The following is a 20,079-nucleotide window of genomic DNA, read 5'->3' as shown; positions in this document are numbered from 1 at the left end:
AGGTTTTTGTTGTTTAAACTTAACTAAAGGTCTTGAGCTTGAATTGTTGTGTGTTTTTTTTATGAATTTTTGTTTGGTTGTTAATTTCTTTTTAATTACTAGCTAGTTGCTATGTGAGTTGTACTTTTTAGAAATTCATTCCAATTCAAGTCTAACCTTCAACAAAGAGTAATACTTAGACCAAATTTTTAGACCAAATTTGTAAACCATATGACGTGTCACCAATAGGAAATAAACACATTCATCGACACTTAAGTAATAATTCAATCATCATCAATCACATCATATAGTCTACAAAATTTGGTTCATAAATTTTGTATCCTTAGCATTAGCCTTCAAGAAATTAATGTATGTATGTCTTTACCAATACTAGGTTTACTTTAGTGCTAATTCATTGCTTATAATATCAATTAAAGACTCAAAAATATGATTATATTTTTAGTCCCATATTGACAAGGTTAGTAAATAAGCAAAAACACCTCACGACTTACATAAAAACACTTTAAAAATTCAGATAGAAGGGAAACAACACTCATCATCTATCTACTTATAAGCCCGGGTTTTGTGGTTCCCTTCTCTCAATACAAAATAAATTAGTTTTTCCGTGCTTGTAAATTATTGAGTTTAAAGTATTTCTCTAAGTATAATTTTATCGAAGTCTTACAAGTAAAAATAAATAATTTTTCTTATATATAGTTAGGGCACATTTTTTGGGGGTCACTTCAAACCTCAAAAATCTCAGAACCGATTCTTCTTGAGTAGTTAAATCTTAAAGTAATATAGATAGAAAAACAAATTAAAAGTTATGATTTGATTACAAACCTCCCTTCATTTTGCTTGAAAATTGAAATGAGGGCATCTAACTTTATAACTAAAATAAGCACAAAGACTGCATGATCGCCTAAAATGAGTTGGTTCATTATCAAACACCAACCCACTTTTGCTTGTTTTATCATGATCAAATCAGCTCTTATAATTATAAGATCCTTGTTAGGCTGTTATTATGTAATTAAATTAACATCAACCTTGTGGAAGTTCAAAAGTATAAATGATGCTTTCGTTGCATCTAAATTCGAATCTTTATGCATATTAAAGTAATTTAAAATGTCTTTTTCTCCAAAGAAAATAGTATGTATGCTGCTTTACTGGATCAGTATAATTAATAGCTACCTAATCCCAATTAAAAACCTAATAAACAAAACGTGTACAGCTTTTAAGTGACAGTGTTAACCTAAATTATGCATGTCACAGACCATTATACCATATGGTTTAATAATGCTGCTGGTACGTCCAATATTGCTTAAAGCTTTTAAAAGACAGAAAAGGACAGCACCATTATTTTCTCGATCTTTTTTTTCCTGTTGGTTTCACTTACTCCCAGCACTGACTTCCTACACTAGACCAAAACAAAGACCAAGCCTTCAACTTCGATATTTTCAGATCAAAATGAACCAAGAAATGCATGGGGTAGAGGCGGAGTTGACGGCTGCGGAGAGGGCAGAGAGTGAGAGGGTGAGGAGGGAGATTAGTGTTATGAATGGACGTGAAAAGATAGATTATGTATTATTTGGTTTGGCTTACCTTATGTAATTAAAATGTGCACAACAATACTTGAGTAATCAAATCTGTTTCTCAAATTACATGTCAATATATGTGTCGTTACCTTACTTTTAACAATAAATATGACAAAAGTTACTTTAATTTAAACCAATCAAACACTGTCATGTCATTTGACGAATAAAATTAGTGTATGCATTGATACTCAATTACTTATTAAGAAGCCTTCGCTATTTGAGATTCGGGATCTAGCTAGTGGCAGTGTGCCAAATGAAGAAGAGACCAGCTTTCCCTGCCCTAATGTTTCACCTATAGTATAAATGCAGCTTTAGGAACGTGCTAAACATAGACATTTAATATTATCCAATGTTAATATAAAGGGTAATGCTAAAGAAACTAAATTTTGTAAATTAAATTACAGGAAAATTAATGATTGAATTATTATTTGGGAATTGTTATTGGCACTCCAAAAAGCTCATTCTACACTCCAAACTTTTTATATTTGAAAAGAAAAATACACTTGTGAGGAGTGTAGAATGAGATTTTTGGAGTGCCAATAACACTTTCCTATTATTTAAATGTTAATTAAAGTGTTTATCTCTAATTGTCAATTAACACGCTCATTTCTTCTTCCTTTCTATTGGAGGAGGATTTTCTACCATTCTAATCTCTCTACCCTTCCATCCCCTCCTATTTGAACGGTCACGGTTAAGCCACGTCAACATCTTATATTGATTTTTTTTTTTTATATAGAGATAATAAGACAAAAACAATATATGAGAGGAGATGATGGAAGGAGATGAAATAGGAGAGTAGATAATCCTCCTCGCTTTCTATTTTTGCCCTACATGACAGACATGCATGTGCAAAGCTGCAAAGGGATCTGCATAAATGTTAAACATCCTTGATTTTCTGCTGGTGCTATAATTATGTACCAGCTGCACCATTAAATGTACGGCAACAATACATTCAAAACTTTACTGATAGATTTAATTTCCAAAAAGAAATTCCTAACAGAATATAACCAACTACAATATAATTCTGCGGGACAAACCCATGAGTTTTTAAAATTAAATTTCTTTTCTTTTCCTTGTAGGTATAGGGCAGTTACAAGTGCATACTAAAGAGGTGCATTAGGAGCAATGCTGGTGTACGACATCACCAAGAGGCAGACCTTTGATCATGTAGCTAGATGGGTTGAGGAGCTCCGGACCCACGCCGACCGATCGTGATCATGCTGATTGGGAACAAGGCCGATCTCGGGGACAAGAGGGATGTGCCCACAGACGATGCAGTTGAGTTTGCTGAGGAGCAAGGGCTTTTCTTCTCAGAGACATCAGCCTTCAGTGGTGACAATGTGGACACTGCATTCTTTAGGGTTCTTGAGGAAATATATGGTGTGGTGTCTAAGAAGGCATTGGAATGTAGCAATGGGATAAAATCCAATGGGGTTGATCTTAAAGGGACTAAAATTGATGTTATTTATGGGTCTGATTTGGAAATTGGTGAGATGAAGAAACTGTCTGCTTGCTCTTGTTAAATTCCAAACGTAGGTCTCATCATATTCTTTTGGGTTTGTACGCCATCTGTATTTATGTATCATCTATTTGTTTTGTTTTGGGTAGCTAGGGCAAATGTGTAAAAGTGAAAGTACTTTACTACTTGAGTTATAAGTTTTTTCAATTGGCGTTGTGATTGTAATTACTATGACAAGCATTATTGCAACAACATATGGTATGGTACTTGCCTTACCTCCGAAAATTGTAGCGTGTTTTTGGGTTTGTTCCATATCATGTAATGGCCAAGAAGATGCTCAATTGTGGACATCAGCTCCTGAATTGGCATCTTTGCATGACGAAGAACTAACATGGATTGCGTTTACAGATATCGTGACATCGCAATTCAATAATATAATGTTATGTGTAATTTTCTCTTTACATAACATTATATTATTAGACTAATAAGTTATAATAATTGTAAACTCGTTCTACGTAAATTGTTTTTCCCTTCTTTATATACACACAAAACTCCGCACTTGTTTCGGTTGGTTTGGATCATTGAAGAAAAAGTCCTCTGTAGCTAGAATATCAAATGTGAACCCTAGGCAGAAGGTAGCATGGACCATATACTGGGCCTTTCTTTGTTACGCTAGAAGCAGGGGACGGATATTGGGTTGTTTTGGATCATTGAGACACTATTTTGGGAGACCTTCCTCAAAGGGTATCAAACGACATGTCGTCTCTCAGTGGGATCATTTGGTTTGAACTTGCTTTCGGCAAGATCGAACTTAAGATTTTCCACTTACAAGTAAAAAGAAATATCACTAGGCCGTAGCGGTGCGCATTAGTGGAGCCACGTTAAGGGGTAGCCCACCTTATATTTAGTCACTAATCGGAATTCTCTTGATTTAATTAAATAAAATTATATAGTACAATATACAACCATCTCTTTTTCTTACATCCTCTTTCTCGTCCCTTTTGGTACATATACAAGTTTGGATTTGCTTGAATTTCAACAAGTATTTGTTTAATAACAAAAAATCCAAAGCTAGCTAGCTTATATTGTGAAAAATACAATATCAATTAAGTTTTTTTGTTTATAAAGATTTAAATCTTCAAGCTAGCTCACCCAGTGAAAAATTCCTAACTCCGCCATTGGCCGTGCGGCATGATTGGGTCATGTTTTACTCCCTTTGTTAGGCTAGAAAATTTATATGTTTGAAAAGATAAAAAAAATTGCTTACAATTGATATTTTTGGTTAGTGATATTCCAAATTTTTGAAGCGAACTCCTGGCGATTGGGTTTAAGGATAAACTCTGTTGATGAGTCAGGTGGTTGGAGTGCATGGTTGGCATTCAAGGGCACCCAAAACCCATGAGGTTCTTCAGCTTTCTCCTTATGCTTTTGAAGCCAAGTTTAATACGGTGCGACTCGTGGTTCTCTAGGCCAGGTGAGATTTGGTGGTTTTTTTTTGGGTCATTTTGTAGGATGCTTTACAGAATCGTTTGGTATTTCAACTACCTTGGAGGCGAAGCTTACAACCATTAAATTATTCATGTAGTAAGTATGACTTTGGAGAAGGGTGGACATTCCTTTGGATTGAATATGATTTTGCATTAACGATGCATTTTCTTTATAACTGATCATGCATGTCGGATTCCTTGGCATTTATCGGTTGATTGGTCTAACCTTTGCACCATTTTCTCTTCCATGTGGAAACCAGTTTCTCATATTTATCGTAATGGTAATCAAGTGGTTGATTGTTTAGCAACCTTTGATGTTTATATGATGGGCGTTCATTGTGGGATTCTTGCCCTGCAATTGCTTTTGCATCTTTTGTTCATGATCTTTCGGTTCTTCTGAACAGCCACTTCTTTTAAGAGTAGTTTTAACGAATTTCTCATCTTCTATGTTTAAGTTTCGGTGTTGCCTTGTTGGTTTGCGTTGGGATCAGTCTTTCTCGCTCTTCCATTTTTCAATTGTGTTTCCATGTCCCCTAACTTATTTTACCTTTTAAATTTTGCTTATTAATATATTAATAATGTCTTCTTGTGATAATTATGCTGGAATGAATTTGACATTGTTGTCTTTTTTTTTTTCTTTTTTTTTATATAACGAAACTCATCTTTTTCTTATCGTACTACATATGCATGCCCCATGCTCAGGGCAGTGTTGGTATAGGAAAAACTACACCCATCAAATCTCCTTTTCTATAAAAAGTTTCCTTTTTGTTTCTTTCTTTATGCTGGCAAAGTAGACGTTTGTTGGACTTACCCCATGTCTGTCCTATCAGGAAAACAGCCAGAGACACAATCATGAGCCACGTTGTGGGTAGCGGAAAGGATCATTTTTGAATTCCTTCCATCAATTCCATCCAATTATACCTAATTCAAATCTTTGAAATTTGATTAAACGGTTAAAGTTAATAACTTTTAAAGAATCCTTTATTTGTAATAGTTGGATTATATTTCAAAGATCCGGATTGATTGATTGGATCCGGAGATGATCCCTTTCCGTGGGTAGCAACTTTCAAATTATAAAAACAACAATTTAACATACAACTAACATTATAAAATTAGAAGGCAATTATTTCCCTTTTCAAGTATCATGCTTAATATATATGATATGAGACTTGCTTAGCTTAGCATTTCATTATGTTACGACTACTATCTGTTGCTTAACAATAATTATCAATTTGTACTGCTAATTGTAAAACTTTAATTTTCTTTTTGTCGATGGAAGAGAAGAATTCAAGCTTAGCTCTTTCGACGCTGAAAAGAAAAGAGAAAATCATTACCATGCACCTGTATGATTACATCTAAATAATTTCAAAAGGCTCTTTTAATTAGGTGGTGCGAGACTGTGTAGGTGGCAAAAGGAATTGGGTTGATCATGTTGTCTGGGCAGTTTGGTCCACGTCCATACCAGACATACTCCACAGGAGGCATCCAGCTTTAAAATTATTAATTCATGATAAAAGAAACCAGCTGGACTGACTCACAACATACCAGCTTATACATCTACACACACACACACACACACGCACACATGCATACATACACACATACATACATACATACCTACATACATACATATATAATATATATTTGCAAAATATAACCAAACCAAATCAATCTTGAGAAAGAAAAAAGAAATAAAATCAATCGTGAGAACTTTTGTAAAGAGAGTAGTAAGGTTACTACTGGATTGAACACTCATGTTGTTTGTGAGAACTTTTATAATTGTTTGTGAAGTTCAATGGAATACCACTCTATCATTTTCTTGTAAAAAAAAAAAACATTCACAATGTTGCAAATTACAACAATCATGCATTGATGGAAATGGTCATAAGCTTTAAATTCAAGACTTATTTTAACAGATTATAAACACAAATAGCTGACCCCCAAAAGAAAAAGCACGCAAAAATATGTAGGAAGATTTGTAGGTAAACTAAGAAATGGAAAACGAGAGCAATGGAGAGACCCAAAACCCTAGAGCAAAACCCCAGTGACAACAAGGCCTTCAACTCTCAAAATTAACGCTAGAGCCGTTTAGGGAAGGAAGGACTTTCTCCCAACTAACCTAGGCTTTTAAGAAACGAAAAATCATGACTATTTTGAAATACATAATCACACATTCAAAAATAATCTTAATATATGTCATGATAGTTCGAGTGACGAGAAAAAAGTGAGTACCAAGTCAAAATTAAGATACATCGATACATGTTTGATTTCTTAAAAGGTAATTGATACATAACAAAAAATATAATCTCTATCTCCGCAATTGAAAAATTGATAGAACCACAATGAACTCTTTTACAAGAATAAAAAATTAGCCTATTTGATAGCACATACGACACACAATTTTTTAGTTACAAAAGGGAGTTTTGAACTTTTGAACTTTTGAACTCCAAATATCTAATCCACTGATATTCATAACCCCACTCACCTTCACCACTCAACAAACCTCAATGACTTAGAGATAACACGCCTTTGTGTGTCCAAAATCATATAGTTGGGGTACAATAAAAACCACTTAAAATAAGCATTTGGCCAGACACAAATTCCCCCCAGTCAATTCAGAATTCCCAAGATTACAAATTTACAGCCACTTATCGATGATTTGAAGCATCATATCTTGAAGAATTGACAAGCAAATGCGTGTTAGCTACGATTATTTTGAGGGGAAAAACGCAGCCAATGAGCCACTTGGTGCATGCTAAATTGCTAATTTCTAATTTTGGCTCATTCTGCGGTTAAAGACAAAAATGACATGAAAAAAAAAATAATGACTAATCATGAGTGCAGGAAATGTGGGCAGTTGCACAGCTTTTTATATTAGCTACAGAATAAAAATAGAATCTCATTTTTATAGCAAAATATTACTCATCATCATTTGTAGTATTTTTCTAATAAATAGAGATGAGATTTAAATGTATTGATGAACTCTATTTTTATTAGAAAAACAGTATAAATAATGATATAACTAGATGGTAAGAATAGCTTACACTTTCGTTTGACACCAAACACCACATAGACAAGGGATTGCGGTTTATGTGTTTGTCAGTTTGTTACATTTTTTTTTTCTGTGAATCTTTTATTTCTTTTCTATTTGCAGAATACGATTCTAGTGTTACAATTTGTAATATAAGGATTTAGCTTAGGAATCAAACAAAAACCACTTCAAGCGGTTGACTTTGTTAAGTGTTAATGTCGCGTTTATTAATGTGTAATCGGAATCTGAGAAATTGATTGTTGATTAGGTTTTGTTTGATTAGATGTTAGATCAGCTACCGACGGGGTTTAAATCCACGCTGTCATGCAAGGGCTAAACACATTTCCACCACTGTGGTAAAGGGCACTTGCGTAACAGATTAATTTAATTACTTAATCTTGGTATTGGACTAATTTCATTACTGATTTTTCGGGTCGAGTGTACTTAGGATGAAGGCTTAATTCAATTACTTGTTTTTACATCTTGGTTGGTGAATGATAGTATGGTAACATTTGTGTTTTGATACATTGCTTGCTACAAAAGCCACATAGCTCAAATAGTTAAGCGTATCATTTATCCATGCATCCAGGGTCATGTATCTCTACTCAACATCGCCTGTATTGAACAAAAAAAAGGAAATATACACAATTTTGTACAAGAGATACACAATTTAACAACCCAAAAAAAAAAAAAAAACAAAACCCTAAAACTACTTAACCTATTAACATTGATTAATAATTTAATTAAAAACCACACAAAATTGAAGAAGAACAGAAGAAAGATAGAATCATCAATTAATCTATCCACAAAGCACCCAAATCCCAACTACCAATTATCCAAATTATCAAAACAAATTGGTTTCTCTGTTCAATTATATGCTCTATACTTCTGCATTTCTTCCCTATAACCCCCAATCACATATCGTCACGTAATGCCCCCCAAACATTTTAAATTTCAGGCCCTCCGATCAACCTTCCCTGTGCGCCGAATCCGCATCGAACGACTGAGAATGAGAGGGGCTCCTGCTGCTTTTCATCCTCAAGAACCCATACAACTTCCTAATATCCCTAACCGCAGGAACACCGCCTTCCCCGCAAAACGCCCCGCCGGGTTCACCCGATTCGGACTTTCTCGACCCGGTATCAAACCCAACCCGCCTTCCGAACAATCCCGCGCCCCTCCCATCGCCGTCCGTCTGCAAAGCCGTGATGACCGACTTAATCGCCCGACTCGGCGAGTTCCGGTTCGTGATCATCAACTCGCCGATCTCCGCCGGACTCAAACTCGACCCGCTTAGGAAAATCTCCTCCACCTGCGGGAAGAGCTTGTGCTCCTTCAACCCGAGATAACTCGTCGCCAGATTTTTGAATGCTCCGAAATCGCAGAGTGGAAAGTGGATGTGGACGTCGATCCGACCCGGTCGAAGAAAGGCCGGGTCAACGTGGTCTTTCGAATTCATCGTGAAAACCATCACTCTCTCCTCGGCGCAGCACGAATTCAACAGCCCGTCCATGAAATTCGATATACCCGAAAAGCTCAGACCCGCGGGTTTCTCGGCTAAATATCGGTCCAAGTCTTCGATCACAATGACCGATTTTGTTGTCGTCTGCAACAGCAGAATCATCAGCTCCGAGTCGTCTTTGACACGCGAGAGATCCAGATCGTACACGTCGTACCCGAGAAAATTGGCCATGGCGGCGACGAAGCTCGATTTTCCGGTGCCCGACGGCCCGTAAAGCAGAAAGCTCCGTTTCCAGACCCGACCCAGTCGGTGATAGTACTGCTTCGCCTTGAGAAACGACTCTAAATCGGATTTGACTTTCGATTTAAGGTCGGACTCCATTGATATGGTCTCCAAGGTCGACGGGTGAGTGAAGGGGACTGGCTTCCATGCCCTGTCGGGCGCGTCGACGTTCATGTAAAGCCTCAACTCCCGTTTCTTCTGCTCAAGCTCGTCGGCGACGACGTGGATGTGTTGTAAATAGGGCCGCAGAATCCGCCGCTTATCAGCTTTCCGAACCTTCAACACTAAGTTCCTACTCCCACCGGCGCCGCTGCCTTCTATTTGCCATATGACCTTGGCGCCGAGGAAATCGTCCTCGATAGTCTGATTGGGGTCGAGCTGGAGGACAATTTCATTGGGTTTTTTCCCGGTGACGAGGTTAGTGAAGTCTGATTCTTCAATGGAGGTGAGCGAGTTGAGATAGTCGGTGACTCGTCCGTAGAGCTGATTCTCCTGCATGCTCTCGTTGAATTTGGGGACTTTGAACGATTGGTAGACATGGAAGCAGTCCTCGAACCACCACCACCATTTCTTCACGATGTAAACAAGCCCAGTTCTGTACAGCGCCACACGGATTGCTACAAATATACAGATTGTTACGATTACAAGAAATATTGGATTGGAAAGAATCATAATTTGGATTATTGGGAGAAAACCCAATTCAATTTTCCCCAATACGGTGTGGAATTTGGTGATTAGAGATGGGATTTTTGAGGAGGGCAGGGGATTTTGATGGGCCTCTTCCTTCTTTCCGAAAGGGAAATCATGGCGGATCAGGTGGAGAGTTTGCAACTACAGATAGTTGGGTGTTGGAGAAGAAGAAGATGAGAAAATTGAAAAAATTGAGAAATTTATTTATAGATAAGGGGAAGAGGAGAAATCAGAGGGAAGGGTATTGAATTTTGAAGGGAGTTTTTAATTAGGAGACTGCAACTCGATGGGTCAATGGCAAAGAGTCGAGCAGATTAAGCGAAGTTAAGGGCGAAGCTGCGTTATGTTTGGAATCGAGTATTATAAATAATTAAATAAATAAGTACTTTCATTAAAATTAATATTTATTAATTAATAAAATACTCATTATCAATCAAAATTATATAAAATTATCAGTTTAACTCTTTAATTAAAACAAAACATGAATAAGAAATATGGGGCAGAAATGTAATTTCACACAACCAAGTTTTGTTGTTTTTTTTTTTCAAAGCTCACCTACATGTAATCCTACCACATCTCTAATTAATTATAAATAAATAAAATAAAAATAAAAACTTCCTAGTCTCACATTCTCTATCACTATTTTCCTCTCTCCTATTTCAAAGACAAAAATAAAAAAATTTCTCACACACTTTGTGTGTGTTCATATGTTAGTATATCTCTACTAATTAATAAAACACTATTGTCAACCAAAATCCTATGAAAATATCAGTTTCACCGTCTAATTAAAATAGAACATAAATAAGAAATAAGGGGCAAAAATGTAATTTCACACAACCAAATTTTGCTCTTTTTTTTTCAAAGTCTCACCTACATATAATCTTAATATATCTCTAATTAATTAATTAATTAAAAAAAAATTCCTACTCCCACATTCTCTATCACTCTTTTTCTCTCTCCTTCTATTTCAAAAACAAAAATAAAAAAATTTCTCGCACACTTTGTATGTGTCCATATGCTAGTATATATATAAAGTGAGAAACCCAAATAGGTGAATCTTTTCAAAATGCCAAAAATGCCCTCACTTCTTACTTATACCAACATTAACTGTCCAATAAAATTAGGGTCAAAATTATAATATCGTACAATTTAGAAGTTATTATAAAATGTGAAATTATCCGCTGCTAATAATATAAACGCCCATCTTTAACTATAACAATTGACAATCACCTGATAAAAATACTTGCACTTCAAATTCATTTTGACCCTTGGATTAATCCTCCCACAAATATTGCACTGTGTCTTATCTTTCCAAAAAAAAAAAAATGTAAAAAAAAAAAAAAAAAAAAAAAAACCTCCATGAAAGAGTAGGACTCTCAAACACCACATCTAACCACAATAGTTGTAAACACCAGAGGAGATGGAGCTGCCATCTACTACACATTCTAAAGTGAACAACAGGTCATACATCGGAAGAAACGAACCCACTTTTGTCTTACGCATAGACCTTTCTTCGTGTTTTTTCGAAGTTCCTTCAGCATCCACACTTGATTTAGACAAGATTTCATGGGATTTTTCCTAAAATCCTTCGCTTTTTGTCTTTACAATCAATTTCAATTGGATTATTATTGTTGGGTTTTCAATTAGAGAAATTACGTTGAAATATGAGATTTCAAATTCCAGGGCCTTTGTGATTCTTTGTCCTAATAAATGACTTGGGTTTTGCATAGTGTGATTCTTCAATTATTAGAGATTCCAAATTTTTACAAAAGGGGGGTTTTTTTAAATCCTCTCAAAGTAGTAGGATTTGGAAATGAACTCTACTGGAGAAGTAATTCATTGTGTTCAAATTTCACTGGGTAAGTTTAGTTTCATATTAATTTTGGCAATTTATTTATAGTCGTGCAGAAATCAAGGAGAAGACAACGAGGGGGAGGGAGTAACAGACAGATGGATATAATGACAAAAATTCTTCCTCTACATCGACTGATTTTTATCGCAGGTAACTTTCAATCTCAGATTCTCCATGATCTCTGCATTCTTTCCAGTGGTTGTCCACCATTAACCAAATTCATTTTTCCTTCTATTTTCATGTATGATTGTTGGTTATTTTCTTTTGAGTGAAAAAGTTGGATTTGTTTCTTCTCCATGTGTCTTTATGCTTCCCTCTACATTCATTACATTCCAATGAAGCATGTTGGTGAGCTTCTTATGCTTACAAGGAAACTGGCTCTGGGGAGTTTTTGTTTATATTAATCCATTTTCCAATTATTTATCGTGCTTTTTCCATGAGGTTTCAAATCATCTGCATCGGTGTAGGCAATGGAGATAAATGTTGTCACATCCCGGCTCGAGTCCCCACCACATCCTGGACTTGGATCCACCGTAGCACGATATTGTCCGCTTTGAGCCCCGACCACGCCATCAGGGTTTTGTTTCTGGAAACTCACACGAGAACTTCCTAGTGTGTCACCCATCCTGAGATTGCTCTTGCGCGAACTTGCTTAGCTTCAGAGTTCCAATGGAACCCGAAGCCAGTGAGCTTCCAAAATGCCTCGTGCTAGGTAGAGATACGAATATACATATAAGGCTTATAGGATCCACTCCCCTGGACGATGTGGGATGCTACAATCCACCCCCTTAGGGGCCTGACGTCCTCGTCGGCACACATCCGGCCAGGGATTGGCTCTGATACCAAATTGTCAACATCCCCGCCTGGGCCCCTACCACATCCTAGGCTTAAATCCACCATAGCACGATATTGTCCGCTTTGCACCCCTGACCACGCCTTCACGGTTTTGTTTCTGGGAACTCACATAAGAACTTCCCAGTGAGTCACCCATCCTGGGATTGCTCTCGCGCGAACTCACTTAACTTCGAAGTTCCAATGGAACCCGAAGCCAGTAAGCTCCCAAAAGGCCTCGTGCTAGGTAGAGATGAGAATATACATATAAAGCTTACATGATCCACTCTCCTGGGTGATGTGGGATGTTACAAATGTGATGTGTGTTGTGTGGGTGAGACAATATTGTAGGGTTAGTAGTTTGAAAATTTTCAAATTCTTTCTTCATTAGTTTATGACTCTTATTGGGTTTATGATTTATGTTTTCAATTTTGTTCTGCCAAGACTTTCTACTACTTCAACTTCTTTAAATTGTGGCAGATCATGATGTGAGGAGTGGGCCTTTTGTTGCTTCGGGTAAAAAAAGTGCACAATGTAAAACTTCATGTACGGCTGTAAGAATTTGGACAAATCGTGAGTGTTCTATCAATTAATGAAATTTTCTTCTACATTTGATTTTGCTTTCAATTTTGCTTTTTATTTTAATGAAATTTCTAATCCTCCTTTAATCATGAGTACCTAATCGATTTCCCTTTCTGTTTTTTACCTACCATTTTCTGTAATTTTGTTGATCAAGATGTGGTTTGCATTTTCTCTTTTCCAATGTATTTGAGATTCACTAATTCAACCTCAAATGTTTGTCATATTCATCTCACAAATATAAGCAATGTGTAGAGCTTCAACTGAAGAGTTTGACAACGAATGTTGTATAGGATAAATACGCAGGTCGGTTGTGGAATTTCTTCTCTTGATTTTTCCAGTTTTGTTGAATTTATTTTCTGTTCATATCTTTCCTTTCGTTCACAAGTTGATGTGTGAAACAATTAATTGGCAGATTGCATCATTTGGTTTCTGTTTCTGTTGGGTTCTTAACATGGATGAGTTGGTTGTGCTTATAACATATTAGTCAAAATGTTTAATGTAATACGAAGTTATTGTCGTTTTGGTTTTCTTTAATTCCCTCCAAATGGAGTTAATTTCGATTATACTGCACATTTGAGGTTTTTTCTTATTATAACAATGTCTGCTTCATTTCAAAATGGTTTCTTAAAATTTTTGGCAATTGGCAGTTGTACGTCACTTTAGGGTCAATCAAGTGCACAGTGATTGCTTAATTTCAATTGATTTTTTTTTAGTGTGATATCTTTAGCTTCTGTTTTCTCTTGGCTGTTTTTACTGCACATTTGGGTTTTCAATTGTAGAATCATCCATAAATTTGTACAGGAAACAATTATGGAGAGATGGTTCAAATAAACAATGAGATTGATAGCTTTATATTGTAAAATACTACTCCTTATCATGTGGATTAAGGTGTAAGCTTATATTGTACTACGTTCATGGTAAATATATACAGTATTGTTTGTTAAATGTCAGTAAATGTCACATATCTTCTCATTATTTGAAACTTAGATGCATTTCAAGATCTATAGTCTCGAAGGGTTAGGAACATGATTGCGAAGGTAATATTAAAGAAAAGAAGTTAATATAACATGTTTGCGAAGGTAATGTTAGAGAAGATAGGTAAAGGCACTGGCTGTGTGTGAGAGAGTACATATCTTAGGGGGCACTTATCAATAATAGGTAAAAGCCTCTCTCTCATGCACAATTCATTAAACAATTTCTTATGAAACAACAATGTTAAACATCAAGAAACATAACTAAACTAGACCCCATCCTTAAGGGGCGCGTAGCGCCTGTGATGAAAAAATGCCTCTTACATGCGCGTGAGCGTGTGAGGAGAGGCTAGTTAATAAATAAATGGAATAATGAGATTTTAATTTTAACCTTCTTAATCACCATGAAAATTGTTCAAAAAAAAAAAATCTTTAACTTTAATCTTTCTTTATTAGCTAAACGCGACTTTTTTTGTTTACTTACTTATTTTTAATTTTTTTTAAATACAAGTTTATTTTTTTTAATTTGAGATAACAATGTGGTTTGCTACTAACCTTAAGACTCAGGGCGTGCTTAAAGTGACAATGAATTTATCATGTTTTTCACTTGATTTTTCATACAACTAATTATTTTAATCTTCTACTTAATTTCAAGTTCACACTACAAAGCTCGGAAAATACAAATTTAATTTAAAATTTTCATTTTCGTGTGTGCGCGTATGGATCTCTCTAATCTCTACCATGTATTTAGTACCAATATAGAAACCATAATCTATCTCTCTATATATATAGGGAATAACTTTTATCAATCCACAAATTTATTAAATTTCCAACTCAGACTACGTACTAAAACAATATCTTATTCGCATTCGAATTGTAATTATTGTTGGTTCGTACCAGATTGGCTATTAAAAATTGATTTGAGATGCTAATCACTCCAAAAGAAAAAGGGTTAATAATAATACAATGAGTTTTCTCACCTTCCAAGAAAATTGATAGGAATAATTAGTTTTTACTTTTAATTTATTGTGTATATTGTTGCATATCTCTTTCTCACTTCTTTCCTTTTTTTTCACTAGCGTATCTACTCATCTTTAGTTGAAAAGGAGACATTATTGCTACTGACCAAAGTTTTCAATCAACAAATAACTATAAAAATTGAAATAAGTCGGCATATATTTTTATTGAAATAAATTTGGAAAATATCGAAACGAAAATTCAGAGGATATAAATGCACTCTAATTTTTATTATATTTTTCAATATTCGTAATTTTCAGAGGATATAAATGCACTCTAATTTTTATTATATTTTCCAATATTCGGGATTAATTTTTTGTAGGTTTGGATAAAAAATTATCATGGAGAGATCGGAAAACTTCTTTCCAACTTGCACCCACAACCCTAGCCATGAGATGCATGAACCCACAACCCATGCGATGCTGATACTTAGTCGGTAATAATAGTGACAATCCTTGTCGCTCAAAATAAAAAAACATGAGAGATAGTTTACAGTGCATAGTAGCGTAAAATGTATAAGGCTACTCTTTATCTAGATGAACTAAGAAATGGAAAAACGAAAACAATAGAAACATTATTTGAAACAAGGCTTACACTTTTTTTTATGCATATGCAGCATTGAGTGATACTGAAAATGAATAGCTGAAATTGAAATAAATGATCTAATAGTTGTGAAAATCAAATATAACGACTAAAACACTCGTAACATTAAATGCTACGTAGCATTGATGCCACGCCCCAAAGTTGATTCAAACTTATGCTACATGTATATGTATTCGTATATTCTTTTCTTGTTCTTTTACCAGCTAACCTGTAACATCCCACATCGTTCAGGAGAGTGATCCTTAAATGTATATTCTCATCCCTACCTAGCATGAGACTTTTTGGAAGCTCACTGGCTTCGGGTTCCGTAGGAACTTCGAAGTTAAGCGAGAAGGGGGATAGCAATCCCATGATGGGTGACCTACTGGGAAGTTGCTCGTGAGTTCCCAAAAACAAAACCATGAGGGAATGGTAAGCCCAAAGAGGACAATATCGTGTTAAGGTGGTGGAGCGGGTCCGGGAAGTGATCCACCTCGGGCCGAGATGTGACAATACGGTATCAGAGCCTAACCCTGGCTGTGGTGTGTCGACGAGAACGTCGGGCCCCTAAGTGGGGTGGATTGTAACATCCCACATTGCTCAGGGGAATGATCCTTAAATGTATATTCCTATCCCTACTTAGCACGAGGCCTTTTGGGAGCTCACTGGCTTTGGGTTCCGTAGGAACTCCGAACTTAAGTAAGAAGGGGGCTAGAGCAATCCCATGATGGGTAACCCATTGGAAAGTTGCTCGTGAGTTCTCAAAAACAAAACCGTGAGGGAATGGTAAGTCCAAAGCGGACAATATCGTGCTAAGATAGTGGAGCGGGGCCGGGAAGTGATCCGTCCCGGGCCGGAATGTGACAATATGGTATCAGAGCCTAACCCTGGCCGTGATGTGCCGACGATGACGTCGGGCTCCTAAGTGGGATGGATTGTAACATCCCACATCGCCTAGGAGAGTGATCCTTAAATATATATTCTCATCCCTACCTAGCACGAGGCCTTTTGGGAGCTCACTGGCTTCGGGTTTTGTGAGAACTCCGAAGTTAAGCGAGAAGGGGGTTAGAGCAATCCCATGATGGGTGACCCACTAGGAAGTTGCTCGTGAGTTCCCAAAAACAAAATCGTAAGGGAATGGTAAGCCCAAATCGGACAATATCATGCTACGATGGTGGAGCGGGCCCGGGAAGTGATCCGTCCCGGGCCGGGATGTGACATAATCACATTACCTAACATAATTTGCCGCCTTTGAATGTTGTTTTTCGGTTGATCGATTCATTCGAAGAAGATCATCAGCCAAGTGTCCCTAGCTAGTTGGAGATACCAACCTGTGGAGATTCTTATGCAAGTTTAATAAAAATATCCCAATTTATATACAAGTGTATGATCTTTTACTTGTATATGTAACGTGTCAACAACCAAACAAACAAGTATCTAACTTACACACTTTGAAGACTTCCAAAAGCCAATTTAGCCCAACTTTCCTTTTGATTTTTGCCCCATTTTCTTCTTATATATATATATATATTAATAATTAATCTACACCACATATTAATAAAACTCTTATTGTTAACTAAAATCCTATGAAATTTTCATTTTAACTTTCTAATTAAAACTAAACATGAATAAGAAATATAAGTAGAAATGTAATTTTACCGGCCCAACCAAAATTTTGTTTTTTTTTTAAACTTCACCTACATGTGATTATAATATATCACATTAAAAAATAAAAAATAAAATAAAATAATAAAATTTAAGCTCTCTCTCCTCTCTCCCCACTCTCACAAAATTCGACCTCGAAACCTTTTCAAATAATGAAGACGGAAGTGTTTAATGGTGGCATGCTCAAAATTTGTAGTCACCAACTTTCCTTTTGATTTTTGCCCCATTTTCTTCTTATATATATATATATATATTAATAATTAATCTACACTAAATATTAATAGAACTCTCATTGTTAACCAAAATCCTATGAAATTTTCATTTTAACTTTCTAATTAAAACTAAACATGAATAAGAAATATAAGTAGAAATGTAATTTTACAGGCCCAACCAAAATTTTGCCTTTTTTTTTAAAGCCTCACTGACATGTGATTCTAATATATCTAATTAAAAAATAAAAATAAAATAATAAATAAAATTAAAGCTCTCATTCCTCTCTCCCCACTCCCACATTTTCTCTCACTGTCTTCCTCCCTCCTTCTATTTTAAAAATAAATAAATAAAATTTCATACACACTTTGTGTGTGGTCATATGCTAGTATAATATAAATATGTTGTATATATAGTGTGCTTTGGTTGAAGGATTTATTTGGGAAGTGCTGTTGTAGGGATTATTTCAAATGGAAAACTAATGAAAATGACTTAAAAACTTTGAGTTTTAACGAAAAAGACATAATAAAGGATAAAGTGAATAGTATCAGGATTGACTTTTTAGTGTAAAAATGTGGTTTTTCGTTAAAATGAACAATACCGGGAGCTTTTCGTTAAAGTTCCCTATTTCAAATTGTGTTTCAAAAATCCACTGACTCACTTTTAGGTTCTTTCTAAAAAATCTCATCTCTAAACTTACATAGTTCGAAAACCATAAAGATGATATTTGTAAAGTGATTTATAAAATGATCTGATGTTTGGCTACCGAATGATGAGTAGAAGTTCTTACTCAAAACTCTTTGTGATTGATTTATAGAACTTCATACTTATGATTGCAACCCATAATTTTATAAATAGTCTATAAAGATAATATGTGTAAAAAAATATTAACTAATATTGTTTAGTCAATTAACTGTGGCAAGTAGATAAACGGTTTATTTAGGTAATCAATTATAGTATTACAAAATGTCTATCTATTTACTATAATTGATTGAATAGATCGCCAAAGTTTTAATTGACTTTGTGTGAAAATAATGATCTCACTGCGTAAAGAAAAGGATATTCGGCAAAAATACTCACCCTTTTTCCAACTCAATAATAAATACTCACTTGGAAAATAAAATCACAATTTCAAATTTAACCAAACATACTCATTTTGACATATGATTTTACGAATTTGCCCTCCTTTTAAATAATTCCACGCCTCCATCCCCTCAAATTTGATTTGTTGAAACACAAAATTCAAAGCTCACGTATTCTGGAACCCCTCTTATTGTCTCTGTCGCTCACTCTCCGTGGAGACTGGGACGAAGAAGACAAAGACCAAAAGTGAAGATTGCTTGTATTTAGTATTTGATTAGTGTATTTAATATTGTTGGAATAATGGTATGTTATAAAAGAAGAAGGGCGATCAAGGGTAAAGTTTGCAATTACAAGATCGGAAAATGAAGCGACACACTTTATCGTGACACATCATGGAGCGGAGATGGGTGACTTAGTCTAGGTAGATAGGCCCCCATCTTCAATTGTGAAGACATTTAGTTAAATTTGAAATTGTAAGCATTTTTTATTGAATTGAGCAAATAACTAGTATTTTTGCCAAAAAAATGCAAAGAAAAACCTCGCGTTGAACTTTTTACCTGTGAAAAAGTTCATGGATTAGTATTTTTGAAGCTGGATTGAATTATTCAATTCTTCATTGTGTTTGACTACTTCCCTCTTGTTCAAAAAGTTCTGTTATAACAGGTTACGGTGATACAACCATATTGAAGAAAAAAATAATTACGACAAAAGTTTTAATGCATTTTGTTGGATTAGGTTTATTCATTGATTATTCATCTCATTTTTTTTACTATTTTTTATTAAATTGTGACAAATGTCATCCTTTATTTATAAGTTTATCTTTTACTCATTTTTATGATTAATTATATGAAACTTTTACGAAAAGCTTCTGGTACTGTTCATTTTAACGAAAAATTATATTTTTACACTAAAAGGTCAATCATGGTACTATTCACTTTACCCTTTTTTTTGTCCTATAGTTAAAACTCAAAGTTTATGTCACATCCTGGCCCGGGAGGACCACTTCCCGGGCCCGATTCCACCGTAGCACGATATTGTCCGCTTTAAGCCCCGACCACACCCTCACGGTTTTGTTTCTAGGAACTCACACGAGAACTTCCCAGTGGGTCACTCATCCTGGGAATGCTCTTGCTCGAACTTGCTTAACTTCAGAGTTCCAATGAAACCCGAAGCCAGTGAGCTCCCAAAAGGCCTCGTATTAGGTAGAAATGAGAATATACATATAAGGATCACTCCCCTGGGCGATGTGGGATGTCACAATCCACCCCCCTCAGTGGCCCGACGTCCTCGTCGGCACACCA

The 20,079-nt window shown here is 35.6% G+C and overlaps 1 protein-coding gene and 1 pseudogene across 1 annotated transcript; one reads left to right on the top strand and one right to left on the bottom strand.

Annotated features, from left to right (window-relative positions):
- Window positions 1-1,446: 1,446 nt before the first annotated feature.
- LOC103927205 lies at window positions 1,447-3,099 on the top strand (annotated as a pseudogene).
- A 5,212-nt stretch (window positions 3,100-8,311) lies between these two features.
- LOC103927206 (AAA-ATPase At2g46620-like) lies at window positions 8,312-10,332 on the bottom strand. Its single transcript, XM_009336105.3, has one exon. The coding sequence runs from the start codon at window positions 9,965-9,967 to the stop codon at window positions 8,519-8,521; it is 1,449 nt and encodes a 482-aa protein (XP_009334380.1). The 5' UTR covers window positions 9,968-10,332; the 3' UTR covers window positions 8,312-8,518.
- Window positions 10,333-20,079: the final 9,747 nt, after the last annotated feature.

Source organism: the organism of the source record quoted next, unplaced genomic scaffold, assembly GCF_019419815.1.
Source record: "Pyrus x bretschneideri cultivar Hongxiangsu unplaced genomic scaffold, Pyrus_bretschneideri_v1 Contig4, whole genome shotgun sequence".
NCBI classification, from domain to species: Eukaryota; Viridiplantae; Streptophyta; class Magnoliopsida; order Rosales; family Rosaceae; genus Pyrus; species Pyrus x bretschneideri.
Note: the sequence above shows the minus strand (reverse complement) of the source record. Positions and strands in the feature narration are given on the sequence as shown.